This window comes from Rutilus rutilus (assembly GCF_951802725.1).
Source record: "Rutilus rutilus genome assembly, chromosome: 13".
Classification (NCBI taxonomy): Eukaryota; Metazoa; Chordata; class Actinopteri; order Cypriniformes; family Leuciscidae; genus Rutilus; species Rutilus rutilus.
In genome coordinates, this window is record NC_140218.1 from 18,771,828 (window position 1) to 18,794,617 (window position 22,790).

Sequence of the window (22,790 nt, forward strand, 5' to 3'; positions counted from 1 at the left end):
TTTTATATATAACATATTGTCTACAAGGATAAACATATTAGTAGCTTACAGTCTTAATTCTGTTGTATTGCTTTACTTTTTTGTACCAGTATACCTCACAATTTTGTCTGCCCTCCTATTGGTAGTTGCAGCACATTGAATGAACTCAAACTGAATGACTTGCAGTTGCTTTGTCAATGCAAATCTCTGTCAGTGTGAACGCCCATGTAATGTGGTGACTCAGTTTTGTATCCTGTGTTTGATTTACAGTGGATGTTCCTCCATCTATGATGTGTTCATATCTGGTGAATCATACCATTCACACAGTCGCATATTATTGTTTAAGGCCATTCGATGGATAAGGCTCCCAAACTTTTCGTTTATTTAGAGGATTAGTGACTAAATTCTCATGTTGTTTAAATGGTTAACATTCCCCTGGAGCTAGCGCAAGCTTGTTGGGCTGTTTCATTGTTACTGGGACTGCAGAAGTTTTATTGAGCCGTTGATGGCCGTTGAACTACCTTGATGTGTAAATATTGAAAGTAGGAACACATCTGTGAGCAGTTCAGTGAAGGAGAGTGGCAGCCTGCTGAAAGCTAGTGACACCACTCTTTAAACAGTGTGCTTTAAACAAACCAGCAGATCTCAAAGGTCAGTGTGATTTATTGATTTGTGTGGTGCTCTATGACAGATCTCACTTGTTTGACTGAAGACCAACCTGCTACAAGAATGATTGTCACTCTGTCTGAATACTGAAGGCTAATCTGCCTGATAGTCTAATAGTCACATAGATGAATTGTCATTAGAGCTAATGGACTCGTCACATGAAAGAACCAGCTGCAGTTCAGACAATCCAACCTAGAAAACCTAGAGTGTATTTTTATATGAATATTTGTTATTTTTATTATAATAATATAAGATTTATATTTTACACTGTATTATTATATTTAAATAATAAACAAAATAAAGTAGAATGCATTTAAATGTATCGTAATATAAAAATTTTTTTTAACTTATTTTATTTTAATTATATGTATATATTAAAACTATACGTAATGAGAGTTAACAACAAACACTGTCATTTATTAGAAGAGCAGTTGTTTCTTTCTTCTTTTAGACTCTTTAGTTCTTGAATTTTGGCAGCTTCTATTCTTATGTTACAAATTGTGGCCAGTCGAACATCTCAGCAAAATCAACGGGCCCCAAACATGCTAGAACCGCCGTGGGCTGCTGGTTACCTCATTTTTGTCTACTTTTCTTCCTTTGTAATGTTTGTTTTTTAAAAATACTGTCTTCAGTGCTGAACATTTATATTGAAAATAGACTATGACTGTATTATTTAAAACCTGAGCTACGTACTTAGACAGCGAACAAACCTATGCAGTCTAGGTTGGAAGACACTTGGTGTGACTTCTCTCTTGGGAATGATCACTTGTCATGACTTGACAGAGTTTTTCTTCATTTTCTAGTCAGCATCCAATCTGTTTGTCCATCAGTGCTCTAGCACAGCCCACGAGGAGCTTTTTCTCACTCCGGAAGTTACAGACTAGACTGTTGCCCATTCATGAAAAACAGAAAATCACCCACTACAATCAACACCTTGTTTTGATTGTCCCCCTCATGTGATAAAAAATTACAGTGTTTAGTGTCATAACACTACAAGTGAGGGTGAGATTTACAGTGTGTCCCTGCTGCTACCCTGCTTCTTAGTTGATTCAGATCATCTCTTTGAACTGCAGACACACAAACGAAATTAGGATTGATTGTTTCCCGGCACCGTCACACTCATTTTACCTTTAAGTGCTATAGACTCTTCGATATCCACACTGTTAACTAGAGTGGTTTTAAATGAGAAACAGCAGGCACTGATGGGTTTGCATGTGACACGGAGGTGGTGGTGAAAATAGTTATCAGAGCTGACAGGAAGTGATGTCAGCACCAGACACCCCGTCTTCAGGAATGCACCGAAAGGAAACCGAAAATTCTGGATGCACTTAGCCAAAAACCGAAACCAAAAATGACTTACTAATTCAGCTTAGCTAAAATAATTACTAATTCCTTATTTTAAATTAATTTTTTTGTATTATTATTATTATTGCCTATTGAAAACTACAAGCCAATAAAAGAAAATAACCACACTTTTATTTAAAGTCACACAAAAATTGGACAGAAAATAGACCTAGAGTAAAAAAAAAAGATTAATATAAAGGTTAATAAAAAACGTTACACTCACTTCTTCTGGAGGTACAGCAGGAACACGAAGAGTTGGTACCGATCCTTTTTTCAGGAGCAGCTTCTTAGCAAAACCAGCTTTATACTGCAGTCTGGTGTGTGAAATGATTCGCACAAACATGAAAGCATTGATGTTGATCGTGGGGAATATTCCCTTCGAAAACAAAACTGCTGTGTTCGTTATTACACCCAAGAACAGAACACCACAATCGCTTAGACGCCATTCTGCTCCAGCGTATCGACAAAGGCGGACTATGATGACAGCTCGCTCACGAGCGAGAGCGGGTCGGTGTTGAAACGCTGCTGTCAATTAACAATCGTGGGAGGGGCGTCCGACCGTGTGACGTCACACGGTCGAACGGCTTGATTTGAGATGGGAAAACAAAAGGAGATTAAAAAAAACCACTGGATGGATTTTTATCATTTTATGATGGTTGTGTACAGGCACCGACCAACACACTTTTCAGTACAATCAACTTGTAAAAGTGCATGTACCATTATATGACCCCTTTAATAATTTATTTTGGATCAATTTTAACCCAATAAAAGTTACGGACCGCAGCTTTAAGATAGTCAAATGCTTCTTTCCTTAAATTAATCAGCTGTTTGAATGAATCGGTTGAATACCGTCCTAAACCTGCCAAAAGTACCAACACAATAAACACACTCAGCAAAATATTGTCTAATAATCGTTATCGGGAAAATCCTAGAAAATATCGAGATATGATTTTTTTGTCTATATCACACACCCCTAGTCCTACAAAGCTATTATTATCAAAGCATGTGAGCAGATAGCAGGGAGTGGATCAGTGAACGAGGGTAGCGTCGTTTTACCAGCATTGCCCAGCACGGCTAGCCTGGGTGCCAGCCCGAACCCCGCCCACAACGTTTTTTGGTCGGGAAGTTCGGTCTGGACTCGCTCCGTTGAGGAGCTATTATGCCCGAACAAAAATTGTTCGGACCAATCAAATTGTCAGGGCGGGCTTTATACGATGATGGACAGATGAGCAACGGTAACGTAATCATCCACGTCACCAAAGAGCGCTTGATTTGAATTAGTTTACAACAAAGACGACTGCTGCTGGAGAATTGAGATTTCACGAGTTCACATTTACAAATAAGTCAGATAGAATAAATGCGTATATAAGAGTTCACACAAATAAGTCGATAGAATAAATGCGTATATGACGTGCTGTCCGAGGAGAGGGCTGTGGGCTCGGTAGCCATACTCCCCCCGTATTCCTGGTTGTGAGAGAACAAGACAAGAGTGAGGATTCGGGGTGGTGGAGGGATGCTGAAAAACTGTCAAGGAGTGTTAGGTAAGTTGACAGAGTGAATATGCTTCCTCATGCTGATATAGGGTAACGTTAGACATGGTATTGTTTGATGACAAGTTGATATTGGATTGATTATTTGTACGTGCTCCTCCCGAACTTTGTTTATGAAACATCATGTGTAGATTCCGCCATCGCGTCTGTTATAGAAGATATCGGCAGCGCATTCATTTTAAAAGAGGAACAGAGAGCCGCGACATTTTTATTTATTTATTATTATTTATTTTTTATTAAATGCTTGTAGAAGCTGTGACATTTTGTTGGTTGAAAATATGAATGAAGAACATGCGTCATTTACTCCGTTGCTCTGATTGGTTGTAGGTCTATCCAATTGAGTGCAGAGGTTTTTTTTTTTCCTGGTTCGGTTGAGACACACCCCATAATCAAATCTCTATGGAGCAGTATCAGACTCACATTCTGACTAGAATCTGAGTATGACGACGTCAGGCTACAGCACGGCTATACACACACCTACTACAGACGCATTAAACGCTTATGCTTTTGTTTGAAGCGGTTATAAATATAAAGCAAGTATGTTTCGGACAACTTGGATCGTGTACCTTCCCCCGAGCAGCTAACTCTGTGTCTTTTATTTTCCATATGCGTTTTGTCCATAGAAATGGGTCATTCACTACTGTAAAGTGACATGACTGGCTGATGGTTTCCCTGGCACAGTGCGCAGACGCGTCTAATCGATAAACAAATTCGTTGTCGATTATTTTCATAGTCTATTATAATCGATTTTATCGATTCGTTTTTGCAGCCCTAGTCCATATATTGTGCGATAAGTCGATATAGTAAATATCGCGACAGGCCTAGGAAGCTTGCAACTTATTTGCCTTTTTAAACTTGGGCCTCACATGGACCTGCATATCACAAATAACAACCCTAATCATAGTGTTAATTCGGAAATAGTGATTAAAGCAACACAGGTCTATCACCAAACCCTGTACCATATGGATGAAATATGGATTTAAAGTGTGTTGAGTGTGTGCATGTGGGTGTTCGCATGTACAAGTGTAATTCCACACATTCCATCTGCCTAGTTGGGCCCTTTAAGTCTGTTAATATCTGCACCAGCTCATCACATAGCCTTAATAACAGCTGATTCTTTTGGACTGACCCCTGCACCCTGTGACATGCATCAGCAGCTAAATTTGACCCAATTGTGGCCGTAGTTAAATATGCAGCAGTGTGCATTCTTCTTCTTCTTCAATATTTTTATGAGTAGCAATGAACGACTGTTAAACGGCTTGTTAGGGTGTTTATAAAGAGGCCTCTTAAATCAGTTGGACTGTATACAGAGCCTTGTTTTCAGTGTAGGCAACAGTCGTTTAGGGTTTCTTTTATTTGGAAGACCTACTTGTTTCAGTGAACCAGTTCCAAAAGAATCAGTTCACAGACTTGAGTCATCACTGAGAAGTGTTCCCAAACATCCCTTTGCTGGTATTTTGTTGTGATCATGATGTTTTTCATTATATAGATTGCCTAAAATACGTTTACCAACATGTTGCTTTCCTGACAGTTTTACTATTCAAGTTCCCCCTTTAAGGGTGTACACACTGACAGCGATTAAATCACTGGAGGTCGGCAAGTGGATCATATATATGAGCCCCATTTTCTGTAGTGGTATAATGTTTGACTCGTTTTCTTGATGCATTGATTACAAAACCTGCCGATTCAAATGCATTAATTGATTTTTCTACTTACACTCTGCTTTAAAATGTTTATCAGCACATTGCACTCTTCATTATATACCAAGTAGCCTATATTTACATTTATTTAATGTGTCCATTCAAGTTACTTTTGATGCAATAAACTATTTATTTTCTTGCCTAGGAAGTATTAAAGAATACCTAAGTATCCAGCAACCTGTCAATCACACGAGATCGCAGCAATTAGCAAACGATCCAATTAATGCCGATAGACCAAATCAAGTCCCGCCTTTTTTTTTCTTGTTTGAGAAGCCGTTTCAGTTGAATATCCGTCACAACGGAAGAAAAGACGATTTTTTTCTATTTTTTTATTTTTAAAAATACATAATCAAATCATCAATTAAATAGAATTAAATCAATCAGTCAAATTGAATCATTCTGAATTTGATCCTTGCATTGTGAATTGAATCGATTTGATGTCTACCCACTTCGCTAAATGTCTGCATTCCCATTGGTAGACACCACTTTGAATCACCATTCACCACTCATTTAAATTAAGTTAAAATGCTCAGCGTTGTCAAATTCCCAATTGATTTGTTGTTTGCCGTCTCAAATTGCCAGCTCTCTTTGAAATTGAACAACTTGCAGTCACAATCAGTGTGAATGCCTTTGTGCAGTTCAGTGTTTTACAAATTAAGCAAATTGACAAAACAGTTTCAATGACAATTATCACTACACTGAATTATTAAGTTGGCTTGAGAAAGCCAACTTACTGATATTGTACTTAAACTTATTATTCTTCTGAGACTAAAAATTTCTATATGTAACTCCTCCTAGAGCTTTAACTCTACATACTCCAAACTCGGCTCAGACACTCAAACTTTTCTGACTAAGTGTGCTATCTATTTTCAGACTGATCGGACTTACGGTTTTCCTAAAAATGACGATCAAAACTCAAAAAAACTCATTCAAAAACTCCCATTGACTTACATTGGGGAGTTCTAAAAAATTCAAACCGACAAAAATTTAAATCTAAACACCTTGAAGACTAAACCAAACTGCCGTTCTATATACTATATGAGCCATTGAGACTCATTTAAACAAATAAACTCATCCATCTATCTACTTCAAACTACTTTAAACTTTAAACTATCTATCTATCTCTTTTTAACTAATCCATCTTTCTTTCTAACTTATCCATCTTTCTTTCTAATTAATCTATCTTTCTTTCTAACTAATCCATCTTTCTTTCTTTCTTTCTTTCTTTCTAATCTATCTATCTTTCTTTCTAACTTATTCATCTTTCTTTCTCTCTAATTAATCTATCTTTCTCTCTAACTAATCCATCTTTCTTTCTTTCTTTCTTTCTTTCTTTCTTTCTTTCTTTCTTTCTTTCTTTCTTTCTTTCTTTCTTTCTTTCTTTCTTTCTTTCTTTCTAACTAACTAACTAATATTTCCTTCATTCTTTCTAACTAATCTATCTATCTTTCTTTCTTTCTTTCTTTCTTTCTTTCTAACTAATCTTTCTTTCTAACCTTTTTATCTTTCTAACCTTTCTTTCTTTCTTTCTAACTAATCTTTCCTTCATTCTTTTCTAACTGATCTTTCTTTCTTTCTTACTACTCTTTTTCTTTCTCTTTCTTTCTTTCTTTCTTTCTTTCTTTCTTTCTTTCTTTCTTTCTTTCTTTCTTTCTTTCTTTCTTTCTTTCTTTCTTTCTTTCTTTCTTTCTTTCTTTCTTTCTTTCTTTCTTTCTTTCTTTCTTTCTTTCTAACTTATCCATCTTTCTTTCTTTCTAATTAATCTATCTTTCTTTCTAACTAATCCATCTTTCTTTCTTTTGTTCTTTCTTTCTTTCTTTCTTTCTTTCTTTCTTTCTTTCTTTCTAACCTTTTTATCTTTCTAACCTATCTTTCTTTCTTTCTTACTAATCTTTCCTTCATTCTTTCTAACTAATCTTTCTCTTTCTTTCTTTCTTTCTTTCTTTCTTTCTTTCTTTCTTTCTTTCTTTCTTTCTTTCTTTCTTTCTAACTACTCTTTTTCTTTCTTTCTTTCTCTTTCTTTCTTTCTTTCTAACTTTCTTTCTAACTAACTAATCTTTCCTTCATTCTTTCTAACTAATCTTTCTTTCTTTCTAACTACTCTTTTTCTTTCTTTCTTTCTTTCTTTCTTTCTTTCTTTCTTTCTTTCTTTCTTTCTAACTAATCTTTCTTTCTAACCTTTTTATCTTTCTAACCTATCTTTCTTTCTTTCTAACTAACTAATCTTTCCTTCATTCTTTCTAACTAATCTTTTTCTTTCTTTCTTTCTTTCTTTCTTTCTTTCTTTCTTTCTTTCTTTCTTTCTTTCTTTCTTTCTTTCTAACTACTCTTTTTCTTTCTTTCTTTCTTTCTTTCTTTCTTTCTTTCTTTCTTTCTTTCTTTCGAACTAATCTTTCTTTCTAACCTTTTTATCTTTCTAACCTATCTTTCTTTCTTTCTTTGTGTTAAATAATGCCAAGATCATGCTAAGAACTCTATAAAAACTCCATAGTAACCATCTGTGACAACTAACCAACCACTCAAAATACTTTAAACTACTTTTAAATACTTTAAACTTCAAACTACTTTAAACTTCAAACTACTTTAAACTTCAAACTACTTCAAACTAATTTAAACTTCAAACTAATTTAAACTTCAAACTTCTTCAAACTTTCTGGTCCGACTTTATCAAGCCAACTTAAAGTTTGTCTCGACGAACTTTCGCATCTAGTTATTAATAGTATTATTATTTCACTTATAATTACAAAAACCGGCATGTACTTAATTTTGACTTAATAACCTCCACCCAGCTTTATTTATAAGGTGGTGTAGGAGTTAAACGAGGACGTCACCTCAGCAACTGATTAACCATTGTGGAATGAGAGCCATTAGCTGATGGGAATTAAGTTTTACATTGGCTAGTTTATGAAAAATAATCAGGCAAGTTATTTATATTCCTGTCTTTCTCATGGCCGTTCACTTCATTTTAGAGACCGCAGAAGCCTGAAGCCTAGCAACCCGAAAGAAAAAAACACAGCACTCCTGTGGTGGGGTATTCAGCACCCTCTTAGTCGGGTTCTTTGTTTTTGCCCTCATTTTTGTGTGTGTGTGTGTGTGTGTGTGCGCGTGCGCGTGCACTTCCTCCCTTGTGCTCATGGGTTTTTCCAGTCACCCTGGGGCCCGATGGAGCAGGAAGCCCCACAAACTTATCATTTCCTCTGCTACTGGCTCTGCCTGAGCCTTGTGTATGGTAAACACACTCACACACACAGATCCTGACAGGCTTGTAGGGTAAATTCAAGCGCTGACACACTGACACAGATAACACCGTGGATGTTAAACAGGTATTTGTAGAAACATGCACATCGAAGCCCCTCACGGTGAGCTTGTGTGTCTGTTCAGTGTGAAGTCTGTTTTGAGTCCTGAAGGAACTGGCTAGCTATCCCTTTTGGCCACCGTTGCCTTTCTGCTAGCCAGTTGGCCCCGGTCATCATCCAATCAGCACATTCCTCCCAATGAATACACTGGGACCAGTTTTGGCAGGCCACGCTGGGTGGGGTAATGTTCATATCCTGTGAGCTGACCCTTACACACACACTTGTATGAGACATCACAGCCGTCACAATAGACCAAAGTTTCTACTTTCTTGAGTTTGTCAGCCAATCAGTTACGTGCAGGCATGATTCCTCCAATCCTTAAATAGACAGGTACGTGTAGACACACAGATGAAAGGAAGTGAGAAAGGGAGGGAAAGAATAGCTCTTTAGAGCAGAGCGAGTGGGCACAAAGCTCCCTCAGTGCTGGAGTGGCACTGCCAGTTTGTGCAGACCTGTTGTTGTGTGAGCACAAACCCTGCTCTGTGTGTGTGCGTGACCCAGCTGCCCTCCCAGCATTACATCAGTCTCCCACATCACCCACACACAATGAGACTCCAGTCAGCCATTCCTCCATATACCCAGCACGCTGCCCGCATGCAAAAAGCAGCTTTACGCTCTCACACGTGTGTGTGTGTGTGCAGTGTTGTTAGCTGAGCGATTTATTAATGATGTTTGCTAAAACAAGTATCCCTATTATTGTTGCTGTAATTTGATTGGATTTGGATTTGATCAAATTCCTAAACCTAAGTATTAAACTTTTAGCATGTAAACCGTCCTGCATTTTTTGTGTTGTAAACACTCACTGTCATGTTGTTCCAAACCAGTATGACTTTCATTCTTGTGTGGAACACCAAATATATTTAAAAAATGTTTTGGACCCCATTCCCTTGCATCTTCTGTTGTGTTCCATGGAAGAAAGAAAGTCCTAGAGGTTTGGAACAACATGACGGTGAGTAAATGATGACCGGATTTACATTTTTCTATGAACTATCCCTTTAATTTAAGCACCACCCTGAACACATTATTAACACCACAGCATTCACATAACAATGCCCTGGCAGCTACTTAGAACACCTTAGCAACGCCCTGGAAACTCTCCAGAATACCCTATTGGCACTATTGCAACCAAATAGCAACATCATGGCAACTCCTTAGAACAGCTTACCAGCTACCTGGAATGCCATATCACCACCCTGACAACTCTCCAGAACACCCTATTAACACCTTAGCAACCACATAGTAACACTACCTAGCAACTACCTAGAACATCACAGCAACGCCCTGGTAACACTCCAGAACACCAGAGTTACACTATTGCAAGCAACCACAAAGCAATGCCCTGGCAACTACCTAGAACATATTAGCAATGTCCTGACAGCTGTCAGGAGTACCCTATTAACACCATAGCTACCATATAGTACCGCCCTGGCAACAACCTAGAACATCATAGCAACACCCTGGTAACTCTCCAGATCACCCAATTGACACTATAGCAACACCCTAGCATCTACCTAGAACACCATTGTAATGGCAATTTGGCAACCATGAGCTACAAAAACATTTTTCAGAAAATGTTACAATAAACAAATCAATTTTAACTCATGTTGATAAAGTTTGTTCTGCTTTAAGAGGTTTTAAATTAGGTATTGTGTTTGTGTGTGTGTGTGTGTGTATGAGCTGTCACACACTGAGCAGAGTGGGCAGGAAAAGACTGTTGTGTTTCTAGGCCACATTCTTAAGCAGAGAGAGAGTAACCAGGCATGAAGTCTGCACTCAGCGCGGCCCGTCCCCACAGAAGTGGCATATCTCTCTCTCTCTCTCTCTCTCTCTCTCTCTCTCTCTCTCTCTCTCTCTCTCTCTCTCTCTCTCTCTCTCTCTCTCTCTCTCTCTCTCTCTCTCTCTCTCTCTCTCTCTCTCTCTCTCTCTCTCTCTCTCTCTCTCTCTCTCTGTTCTCTCTCTCTCTCTCTCTCTCTCTCTGTTCTCTCTCTCTCTCTCTCTCCCTCTCTCTCTCTCTCTCTCTCTCTCTCTCTCTCTCTCTGTTCTCTCTCTCTTCTGCTTGCTTTCTTTTTTTTCTCCCCTCTTATAGCAGAACTGGCCCACTTGGCCCCTCTGACCTGCCTCCTTTTCACTTCTCTGCAGAGTTCATGCTGACATGTTGCATGTTGATTTTTCAGTATAAACACCATTGTGTGTAATCTTATCACCTGAAGCTGACAGCTGTCTCCTAGACAGACCAGATCTGGTTTAGAAAAGAACCAGGAGCCTGCCTGGTTGTATCCTATGGAAAAGTGTCGGTCGTCAGCAGATCCGTCACTCCTAATTTTGTTTTGCTCTACTCAAATTTGGCTGTGTAATGTGTGTTGCCTCAAACTCTCTGCAGGCCACGAGGTGTGATCCTCATCCAGCCGTGTGTCACTGGAGTTTAGGAGCTACTTGTTTGTCACAGATTAGAGGAGACATGTGCGAGTGTGAGTACGAGTGAGAGAGGGGTGTTTTGTTTGGCTTTTAGGGAGCGCTAACGGCGGACATAACCCAGAACAGTAATGGTAGTAGGCTTGACAAAAACTGCTTTAAGAGAAATGAAAAATTGAACAGGATGGAGGTGGATCCATGTGATTGACTCACATGGCCATCCTTCTGTTTTTTGCTTGTTCTGTTTGGTTTTCTTAAATTATATGGAACTGTTAGCCCACAAATGAACATTGTGTAAGTATTTACTCACTTTCATGTTATTTAAAACCTTATGACTTCCTTTCATCTGTGGGACACACAAGGAGAAATGTTGAGAATGTACTGGCCACTGTTTACCTTGAAAGTGAATGAGGATCTGGGCTGTCAAGCTCTAAAATGACCCAAGAGCACCATAAAGGTTTTGAAAAGAAGTCAATATATTTATATTTTAGGTCTTCTGAAGCAGGTGGCTTTATGCAAGGAAGAGACTAAAAGACATGCTGTCCACATCCATTCAAATATGGCGCCTTCATCATTGGTGATTACATGTTGTGTGATCAATTATGAAGCAACAAGTTTGATTTGACAAGTGCAAATGAGATATGAGAGAAAGATAAGTGAATAACGAGTTGTCGTATAATATTGCGTATAGTCATATGTAGTATTATGGTTAACTATAACTGTTATAAATTAAAATTAAACGGAAATTAAAAACAAAAACAAAAAATTAAATGTTTCTTTTATGTTGCTATTTTGCCATTTTGCAGGTGGCCCCTTCATTTCACAGTTCTCTTTTTGTGTTTCACTAAAGAAAGACGAAGTTAACCATAAATATGAGAAATAGTTGTGAAGTTTCTCTCTAGCAATAATCGCTAATTATGAAATACGCAGAGAGAAACTTGTTATTGTGCGTATTGTGTGTTCACCAGTCGTCACACAGACAGACAAGCTCAGTTTGTTGAAGTAGACGTGTGGTCCCATCACATGTCAAATATATATTTATATATTTGTGTCGTCTTGTGTTTTGTGCTCTTACAGGTGACATCACCCGGAAAGGCTATGAAAAGAAGCGAGCTAAACTTCTGGCCCCGTTCGTACCACAGACCCAAAGTAAGACTCCCCACATAGACTTCCTGTCTGCTAATTCTCCACCTCCTCTCTGATTCTTCTTTTGTTTTGCATGCCACACAATGCCATCGTCACACTGATCTGAGTCAAATAAATGATTCTCTATAGTTTGTTTTCATGTTACTGCTGTGTTTAATTTTCTGGAAACCAAATCCAGCTGAAGAATATGATGTAGAGGTGTGATATCTGTCATCTTTTCATAAATGAAGAGATTTGTTTAGTTTTTTCTCTTTCGTTTGCAATTGTTCGGCTCCATGCTGCATTCTAGTGGTGATAAGTAGAACTCTACCTGCTGGAGTCATCGGCCTCTTCATTAAGAGAACGTCCTTTAAAAATAAAATACACTTGAAATAGTCTTGCGACCATTGGTAAACCATCTTCTTATCTGGAAACTTTGAGTAATTCAATCATCAGTCAACACACAAACATTGCTCTTCTCAGGCTGTTTCCGGCCTATTAAGGTCCACACACACACATACACACACATAGGCTTCCAGTAAGCAGCAGCCCCCTGCCAGTCATGAAGGAGGAACTGAAACAGGTGAGTTCACTATATTGGTGGATTTTTTACAGTTTAGTGACCTCAAAACTGACTTCCTTGTTCCATAGTTACGAACTATTACATACTGGATTGCAGGGACACGTTTACACAATAGGTCTGACCTTCCGATATAGGGAGATATGTCTAAGACACATTTGTTGCATAGATATGTTCTTATTTGAAACCCCCGATCAAATGTGCCATTTTGTCTTCAAAGGTGCCATTTCAGTGCTTTGAAGTTAAAGTTCACCTCCTGCTGTCCGCTTCTGCCCTGTCTCTGTGTTTCTGAGGTTGACGCTTCCTCAAACTGTGTATATAACATAAACATGTCATACCAAATACGTTTAAGGGGTTAGTTTGCCCAAAAATGAAGTTTCTGTCATTTACTCTCCTTCATGTTGTTTCAAACCCTTTATGATACCTTTTAGAAATCGGCTTAAGTAAATATTGACTTAAAGTGGACCTATTATTCAAAATTCACTTTTGCATGGTGTTTGGACATAAATGTGTGTTAGTGTGTGTACACAACCACCCTAAAAATCCACTCCTTTTTTTTTTAATCCCCATAAATTATAAGCAGTGTCTCCCAACGACCTGTTTGGAGCCATGGGACTGGTGTGACGTCACAACAGCCACAGCCCACGAATGTTGACAGACACTGTGGTTTTAACATAGACCCGCCCTGATCGAGTTCACAGCGAGTTGTACACATCTGCCATTGCTGCACTGATGAGAATGTAGGTGTTGTGTGGCTGGATGTATTAATCTGCATGGCTCTCTCTCTATTTACTCCCGAAATCTGAGCCAGCTGCTGAAGACGAGGTGGATTAATTTTGTTTTCAAAGAAAATGCTCCCTCAACTCTGCCGAAATTCGTTTTCGCACTTCTTACACTGTGTTTACTCAGCTCTTAGTCTTAAGGTGATTTTCTGGAGTAAAACTGACGCTTCATCTTTTGTGTGATGTACAATAAACTTTATTAAACTCATCAGTATATTTTTGGCCATCATTCGGACGGGGTCCTCTACAGCAGGCTTAATAGTGGATACAAGCAATGACACATACGTTATAACGTAATTAAACTAAACTATACCTGTTCCATCTCCATACAGCATATATTCTCTGACTCTGTAGGCATTATTGTCCGACTCCGGGTCGAAATGAACACCGTTACTGAGAGTTTCTTTTTTGATATTATTGTCATTCTGTGAGATGAGATTGTTCTTACACTGAGCGTGAGCTCGTGAGGCTCCGCCCCCTGTGCCGTGCAGCAGCAGCTCATTTGCATTTAAAGGGCACACACTAAAACGGCATGTTTTTCTGAGCCCCAAAAAGTGACAATTTAAACATGCTGTAAAAAATGATCTGTCGGGTATTTTGAGCTTAAACTTCACATACACACTCTGGGGACATCAGAGACTTATTTTACATCTTGTGAAAAGGGGCATAATAGGTCCCCTTTAAGTTTTCATCCAGCCTATTCCTCAAACAAAGATATTGTATGGTTTCAGAAGATTTGAACTTCATTTTTGGGTGGATTATTACTTTAATATGTGTCTATATAATATGCATTTGGAGACAGACCAGAGACTTTGCACTTTCTGTTGATGTTGTCTGTGTACATGAGTTTATTTATGAGCTGTGATCTTTATAGATATGGACGTGAGTATCAAGTTGACCCCGGGCCATCCTTCAGACCCTGCTTCTAGCCCTAACGCCATCCCCGTTGCTGCCCCACGGCAACACCGAGCTCACCGCAGCGGAGGAACGCGGGATGACCGCTACCGGTCAGGTAATGAAAATTTGTTTGCCATTTATACATTACTATTTAAAATTTGGGATCGGTAAGAATGATTATTGAAAGAATATTGTGTAATATTATTACAATTTAAATATATATATATATATATATATATAGTTTAAAATTTAATTTAGGCTATTCCTGTGATGGTTAATCTGAATTTTCAGCATAATTTCTCCAGTCTTCAGTATCACATGATCCTTCAGAAATCATTCTAATATGCTGATTTGCTACTTAAGAAACAATCCCTCTTTTTATAAATGTTGAAAACATTTTGTGCTGCTTAACCATTTTGTCATGTATATATTGGTTGTAAAAAAAAATTATTGTCAGTATAAGCAGCTATTTAGGAAAGGTAATCAGTGGAGAAAGAGGCTTTTTCTCCCCTGATTGTGTAGTTAAGGCATTTACATTGTGCAACTGAACTCCTAAATGTGAACACACAGCTCTGTAATGTGTTTGTCACCACATAGAGACATTGGTGACATTGTTGGATGTCTCATCTGCCTCTTGTCATGTGCTATTGTGTAATTGTTATTCTCTTCGTTTGTCTTTCTGTACTCTTCGTTCTCTCTTCTTCTCATCGTTCTTTGTGTCCGTCTGCTAGATATCCACACAGAGGCTGTGCAGGCTGCTCTGGCCAGGCATAAAGAGGAGAAAATGGCCCTTCCCATGCCCACTAAGCGTCGCTCAGCCTTCGTCCAGTCTCCTGCGGAAAACTGCACTCCTCCCGGTAGGTCCTGCATCACCCACAAGCCTTCTGCTTCTCCTTCTGTCCAGATCTCACTGACCAGCAGGGTCTCGGAAAATACAGGCACACCCGAACCTTTAGCGCACACCCTGGCCTTCATACGAGAAAATTATAAAAATATCTTAACAGGACTTAAAAATATATAGAATTATCAGGCAGAAACTGTATATTCATTCCGAAAAACGGTTTGATTCGAAAAAATACCGGTTAATAACTTTATTTAAAATATACTGTTTATATATTTTGCCTATACTTTATATCCGAGCTTGAACTGAAGAGCTTGTTATTAAACCTCATAACTCCAGTGGATCTTCAAACTCGGCAAAACCTCATACAGACACATTTTGGAGACCGTGTTTGACCTCTGCTTATTTGCAGTGCAGGGGTAAATAAAAAAACTGGTTCTTTGAATAAGTACTACAATTTCTTTATTCAAAACATGATGTGTGTAAAGGCTAATGTTCTATGTATTTGAGGAGCCAAAAGGAGTGTCTTAGTCTGGTATTTGCCGTCTACTCATATAGCCAATACAGCATGTGTAACAAATATATTAAACAACAGTAGTCGTGTTTCCATTACCCTTCAAATTGCGCAAATTGAAATTGTGAATTGAAAATACTCCCAATGGAAAGACGTAAATTTCGCAAAAACTCCCATTATTGCAAAAAAATTTTACGGCAATTCGAAAAAGAAATATTTCGCAAAACTGCAATGGAAACAGTTTTTACATTTACAGGTCACCTGGCGTAGATGACCAGTTTGGACAGAATATGAGACAGAGTTCTTTATTAAATTCATAAAAGACAAAAGAATTACAGGAATACTGGATTCTAAACCTCAAAGAAATGCCACAATCAAGACCTCGAAGCAGATATGAGGGAGAAACACCTCATGTGCCGCTCTCAAGTATAAGGGTCTTTCCTTGCCATTAATGATTGGATAACGCATACGTCTCTTTCTAATAATAATAATGGCCAATGTTGGCTGGGATACATAAACCGACCAACGTCCGTTGCCATGATTTTTGGAATGACTTCTCGCGAGAGGAAAAAAATTTACTTTGTCGCATAACATCGGTTAATGGAAACGCCGTCATTTCGCCAAAGTTTTTTGTCGACATTTAGAAAAAATCGCAAATTTTTTGCGCAAATCTGTAATGGAAAAAGCCTAGTAAAAACTGAGCGGCCACATAGCTACAATAACGTTTGTAACCTGCAAGTTAATAACTTAATATGATGCACTTACTGCCTCAGATGCGACCGTTCTAATTATGGACAAATCTCAGACTTTCGCTGGTGAAAATCCTCGTAACTCCATGTGAACTTGATTTTGGAAAAATGTCTGACCATACATAAAGCCACAAAACTAACTTTGACAATAGGGTGTTTAATTATTTAAAAAACACTACTTTATTTTAAAACATTTCTAAATAATAGCAGTTTTTGCACTAACCTGCTATTTTCGCTGGTTTAAAAACACTGCTGGATATAACCTGCCATGGTAACATATCCTCAGATAAACTACTGTGATCCAACAGCTAATGCCAGCACTTTGCTTTGGTGACTTACATAGGATGACTTGACAACTTGACAGCATTTCTCACTTTGGATGCATCATCACATTTGCATAGGCTGTAATATTTGAATTTGATTGGTTGACTGCCAAATTAAAATATTAAACAGAAGAACGCTAAAATAACGTTATTAACCGGTTAATGTTAATTTCAAATAAGCGTTTCTGTTCCGAATGTTTAAACTTGATTTTATTTAAAAAAAAAATTTGTTCCTGTTAAAATTTTGTTTTCATTTTGTTTTTTTTCCTTGAACCGGTTTGGACCCTGTATCATATTCTCTAGTAATATTCTAAGAATATATTAATTTCCCATATAGGTCAGGATGATATTTGAAGCAAATGTCTGACAATTCCATCTTTTCTATTGTATACTGACATGTTTGCCAAATATTTATTGTACTGTAACCACAATTTCAGTATCACTGCTAATACATCATATCAGATTCATCATTTATTTGTGTCTGCCTTTTGTGGCCTTTATCTGTAAGCATTTTTAAAAAGTTATTTCTGTGCATAAATAGCTGCTTTAACTGTTGTTATATGTGTGTGGCCACAGATACATCATCGGCATCAGAGGACGAGGGCTCCCTGCGCAGGCGTCAGGCTGCAATCAGTGCAATGCTGGCTCAGAATCTCCAGAGTCCCGAGTATTGGATCAACCGCTCTGTCCAGGGCTCCTCCACCTCCTCCTCTGCCTCCTCCACGCTCTCTCATGGAGACGGCAAAACTCACAACCACAGCCAGGGCCAGACCAGCATGCTCGCAGATGTGCTGGCACACACCCGCATAGGTACTGCAAGATAATGAGTCACACGTACATACATGTTCAGGTGCTGAATCATAGACAACCACTGATACACACACAAAAGAGCCTCAGTTTTATAGGTCTGACACTTACGCAAGCACAATTTAACTTCCAATGAACTGGTCAGGGCAAAACAAAGTAACGAAAATCCAAACCAGTCAGTGTGGATATTGACTTTTCAAACCTGTTTGTTCAGTTGTGTTTCATATTGAGCATGAGCATGGGTTCACCAGATGAATCACTGTGTTGTTATGTGTCTTCACTGCAGAGAGCAGCAGCATTCCTCCTGACGTGACATCCACAGTGCCTCAGGACAGGAACTCCAGAGCGGACCTGCCACCCAACATCGTAGTGAAGGGCATAAGCCGCGTCCAGAGCCGCTCCAGCATGATGGAAACTGCCGGCGGTACAAACATCATCACACACAGCTCATACATGCAGGGACCTTAAACCAAACCAATTGGTTCTCAACTCAAAGGCCCACCATTGTGCCAATATACCAAGATATGTTTGGTATTTCTGCTGTTATTTACCAAGCAGAAAGTGTGTATTGATATATTACATTTAATAACATGACACATTTTGTGATTCCATAAGTTAAGAACTGTATGTCCTTCAATGAAAATAGTTACTGAGGAGAAACACTTTTTTTAAAATTCATTTTATGTAATTTAATTTAAAGTTATTTTAATAATGATGTATTCATTTAAATGTGGCACCTTGGCTGAGAACCACCGATCTACAGTAGGTCATAGTTGAATTTCCATAGTTAAAATATTTGCAAATGTTGTGCAAGCAAAATATATATATATATAATATATATATATATATATATATATATATATATATATATATATATATATATATATATATGTAACTTAAAACTTTTAGTTACACTTTTAACAAGATTAAAGGTGCTCTAAGCGATGTTGGGTGTCGTCACTTCTTGTTGATGTTTAAAGTATTGTCAAACAAAACGGAGGCTAGCTAGACCCTCCCTCCTCCTCATCCGTGCACTAACCCCCCTAACCCCACCCCCAAATCCTTCTTGTCGGTTATTGGCTGGAACAGTTTGTTATGTTTCGTGGTGCGGGTTAGCCCAGTTTGTTTTTGTTGCCGTTTGTGGAGCTTGGGCTGTCTACAGAGACCGCGTTTTTTTACAGTGTGTTCAGGTGACAGCAGCTAGCGGATAGTGAGGAGATGTTTGCTGTATGTGACACAAGTTGTTTTGGCCTAAAAAACGCGTGACATCGCTTAGAGCACATTTAATAATTTGTTAATTTACTGAGGCATTGCTGATAATGTAATTAAACCTATTTGTATGTCCTCTTTTGTGTATTTTTTCATATAATAACCCTTGCTACTACATTGCATATTAACTAATGTTAACCTTAACATTGTCTAGCTAGCGTCCACTAGCCTGTAAAAATGTAATGGAGGTTGCCACATTTTGCATAACAATTGGGATTTAGGAGGCCCACGGACATGGGAAAACCTGGAATTTTAAGACATGTTGTTTCCAGGCCAAAAAAAAGGGGGAAGGAGATAGCTTCAAATATCTTAAAAATGTCATGAACCTTTTGTTGAATATAAATCATTCTAGTTAGCTCAGCTGTTAAATATTTTGTTTGCAAAAAATAAATAAAAAATCCAGTAATCATAAAATAATATAATACAATATATACATAATGAAATAATGTAAATTAATTGATTTGAATGGCTTTTTCACAATATTGTTGAGCTGGTTCAGAGTGTCATTTGGTTTACCACTTGTGTTTATTCACTTCACTTTATTCACAAATAAGCAACAGAAATCATTTCCTCTCCATGTCTTTTTTTTTTAGAGCGATCATAAATTAAAGTAGTTGTCATGCGTTTCTGCTAACATTTTAATGTTTTTCTTCCTCCTTTGTCGTGATGCCATCTGACTGTAGGAAAAGGTAGGGGTGGATGGGTGTTTAGTGCAGTGTAGTGACACCCAGTGGTTTTGTCCTCCCTAATTGATCCTGTATGATTCTGTGTGTTATTCCAGTTTGTTGTTGACTTCTGTGTTGTGACAGAACCTCTTCCTTTTTGAATCCTCCGTATTTGCTTTGGCTCTGTCTGTTCCATATGGTGTCCATTGACCAGCTCATTTTTCCGTAATCTGAACAGGTGAATGAGAATATCTCTGTCAACAGGTGTTCCAGCACACAGTCGTGTCTCCACCAAAATACAGCAGCTGCTCAACACATTGAAGAGACCCAAGCGGCCTCCTCTTAGCGAGTTCTTCCTGGATGACTCTGAAGAAATTGTGGAAGGTGTGATGCTATATCTTGATGCCATACTCCATTTATTGGGACATATATTTCATCATATATAATAAAAGCTTCAATTTTGCTTCTAAATTATTTTCTAATTTAATGTAACATTTTTGTTACAAATTATAATAGCAGTTTGAGTGAAAATCTATTTTAAAATTAACATGAATTTCAGAATGTCTTAGTATTCAGTCTGTTTAATGACAGCCACGTCAAGCTGCATGAACTTCATGTGTGTGAAACCTGATTATCTTTTTCTCCAGTGTGATTTGAAAATAATCCAAAGAGCATCTAATGCAAGGAATTCTGACCATCTTTACAAAGTCACATGTCATAGATTTACCTTATTAGTGTCCCAGAATTGGTGCAGAATAATAAATATTTCTTCTTCATTTTACGTCATAATATTTCTTGATTAAATTAGATTTTTGATGTGGCATTAGATTTTGATCCCCTCTATAACCGTCTTCTCCACTTGCAGTTCCACAGCCAGATCCCAACACACCCAGGCCAGAGGGCCGACAGATTATTCCAGTAAAGGGGGAGCCGCTAGGGGTGGTCAGTAACTGGCCTCCAGCTCTGCAGGCGTCACTGGCACGTTGGGGAGCCACACAGGCCAAGAGCCCTGCTCTCACTGTCTTGGACATAACTGGCAAACCACTCTACACCCTCACCTATGGTGAGATGTCACACTGTTCGGATTGGGACAAGCAGTTTTCCAATGTTTTAATGGGATAGTTTACCCAGAAATACATATTGTGCAATTAATTACTCACCCTGATGTCATTCCAAACCCATATGCTATTATTTTTTTAGTGCAACATAGTAGTTGAACATTTTGAAGATTTCTTTTAATATATTTGGTCTTTTAATAAGCTCCTGTCACCCCTTGATCCCTCTAGGTAAACTGTGGAGTCGCAGTCTGAAGTTGGCGTACACGCTGTTAAACAAACTCGGCACCAAAAACGAACCAGTTCTGAAGCCTGGAGATCGAGTAAGATTTCAACACAGTGCTTGGCACACTGCAATCGCATACTGTTCTCAGCTTAAGGCTATTTCTGATTCTCCATATTTCTCCCTTTAGGTGGCATTAGTTTATCCCAACAGTGACCCTGGGATGTTCTGGGTGGCCTTTTATGGGTGCCTTCTTGCTGAGGTCATTCCTGTCCCGATAGAGGTGCCTTTATCTCGGAAGGTATGAGAGAAGATCAAAACCTCTAAAACATGACATTAGCTTGTTAAAGTGTTTACAGTTGTTGGTGTGATTTTTAGGATGCAGGAAGTCAGCAGATAGGCTTCCTGTTGGGCAGTTGTGGTGTGGGACTCGCTCTCACTAGTGAGATTTGTCTAAAAGGACTTCCAAAGACCCCGAATGGAGAAATACAGCAATTTAAAGGTTAGTTCCCTGTTGCTTTTCTTATCACCCTGCTTCCTCACATTTATCATAAACTTCTCTTTTGAGGCTGCAGAATGGCAGTTTAACCTGTTTTTTTAACAGGATGGCCTCGACTCAAATGGGTGGTCACTGATACCAAGTATCTTACCAAACCCTCCAAGGACTGGCAGCCGCACATACCTACTGCAAACACTGACACTGCTTACATAGAGGTGAGTGTGGGTGTTTAGGTGAGTAAGAATCCTTTCAGTCTCTGATGTGTGTGTGATTATGTGCGTGATGTGTGTGTTCTCAGTACAAGGCCTCGAAGGAGGGTACGGTGATGGGAGTGGCTGTGTCGAAAATCTCCATGCTGACACACTGTCAGGCTCTAACACAGGCCTGTAATTACTGTGAAGGTGAGTGCTACACTATTACTGTAGAACAAATGCAACAGCACAGCACTGAACAGCCCCAGAATTAAGCAGTGAGATGAATTAATTTATAGCCAGTGCTTAGTTAGATTATTTCATTAGATTTATACTAATTAGATAATTTTTCTCAATAGTAATTTGGAGATGACTTGCTTTCTATGTTATTTTTTCCCATTTGATTCTCTATAAAATCTAATTCTAATTTTTATTTAATTGTATCCATCTAAATTTATATTTCAGTTTTATTTCAATTGCCAAAAATAATTTTTAATAGTTTAACAATAATAACACTGAAATTATCAAACAACAATACCATTATAATACCTCTTATTATATTTTTTAATACACGTTTTTTTCATAACATAACATAACATAACATAACACCCATAATATATAGTTCTTGATTAAGAAATATTCTGACATTATAAAAATGTTTTCTGTGCTCTTTCTTAGGAGAAACACTTGTTAATGTCGTGGATTTCAAGAAAGACTCAGGCCTTTGGCATGGAGTTCTAACGGTGAGTGCGATTCCTCTGCGATTTCTGTTCTGTGCATTCTTTTCAGTTTCACAGACTTGTTGCTACATGGTCGCCGTTTTTTTTACTTCCGCATGTTTGTGCATTCTTACAGAGTGTCATGAACAGGATCCACACTATAAGTGTGCCTTACTCTGTCATGAAGGCTTGTCCACTGTCCTGGGTGCAGAGAGTTCATGTTCACAAAGGTAAAGGCATCCTCAACATCTGTGCATGTAGTTATGTTATTGTGATCTGAATAATGGCCAATCATGTTGAATCAACAGTTCTGTGGTACAGTGTCTAAAGTTCTTTCATGTTTATGTTTACACACAGCTCGTATGGCCTTGGTGAAATGTAGAGATTTGCACTGGGCTATGATGGCTCACAGAGATCAGAAGGACACCACTCTTTCTTCCCTGCGCATGCTGATCGTAGCTGATGGAGCCAATCCCTGTAAGGAAACAAGCTAGGGGAAAGAGATTGCTCTATTTCTGTGTTTCAGTGGCTTTAAGTGCCAATA

General features: G+C 38.4%; 1 protein-coding gene across 1 annotated transcript in view; it reads left to right on the top strand.

Moving 5' to 3' along the window:
* The window catches only part of dip2ba (disco-interacting protein 2 homolog Ba), a 55,658-nt gene that overhangs the window by 20,834 nt on the left and 12,034 nt on the right, over positions 1 to 22,790 (top strand). The window contains exons 2-16 of the mRNA XM_084427522.1: positions 12,085 to 12,156; positions 14,369 to 14,506; positions 15,123 to 15,248; positions 17,395 to 17,628; positions 17,912 to 18,049; positions 19,824 to 19,943; positions 20,425 to 20,622; positions 20,846 to 20,937; positions 21,028 to 21,138; positions 21,216 to 21,339; positions 21,442 to 21,551; positions 21,635 to 21,737; positions 22,206 to 22,270; positions 22,383 to 22,476; positions 22,604 to 22,723. Of these exons, the coding sequence (XP_084283648.1) occupies positions 12,085 to 12,156; positions 14,369 to 14,506; positions 15,123 to 15,248; positions 17,395 to 17,628; positions 17,912 to 18,049; positions 19,824 to 19,943; positions 20,425 to 20,622; positions 20,846 to 20,937; positions 21,028 to 21,138; positions 21,216 to 21,339; positions 21,442 to 21,551; positions 21,635 to 21,737; positions 22,206 to 22,270; positions 22,383 to 22,476; positions 22,604 to 22,723 (1,845 nt within the window). The remainder of the gene's footprint in view (positions 1 to 12,084; positions 12,157 to 14,368; positions 14,507 to 15,122; positions 15,249 to 17,394; positions 17,629 to 17,911; positions 18,050 to 19,823; positions 19,944 to 20,424; positions 20,623 to 20,845; positions 20,938 to 21,027; positions 21,139 to 21,215; positions 21,340 to 21,441; positions 21,552 to 21,634; positions 21,738 to 22,205; positions 22,271 to 22,382; positions 22,477 to 22,603; positions 22,724 to 22,790) is intronic.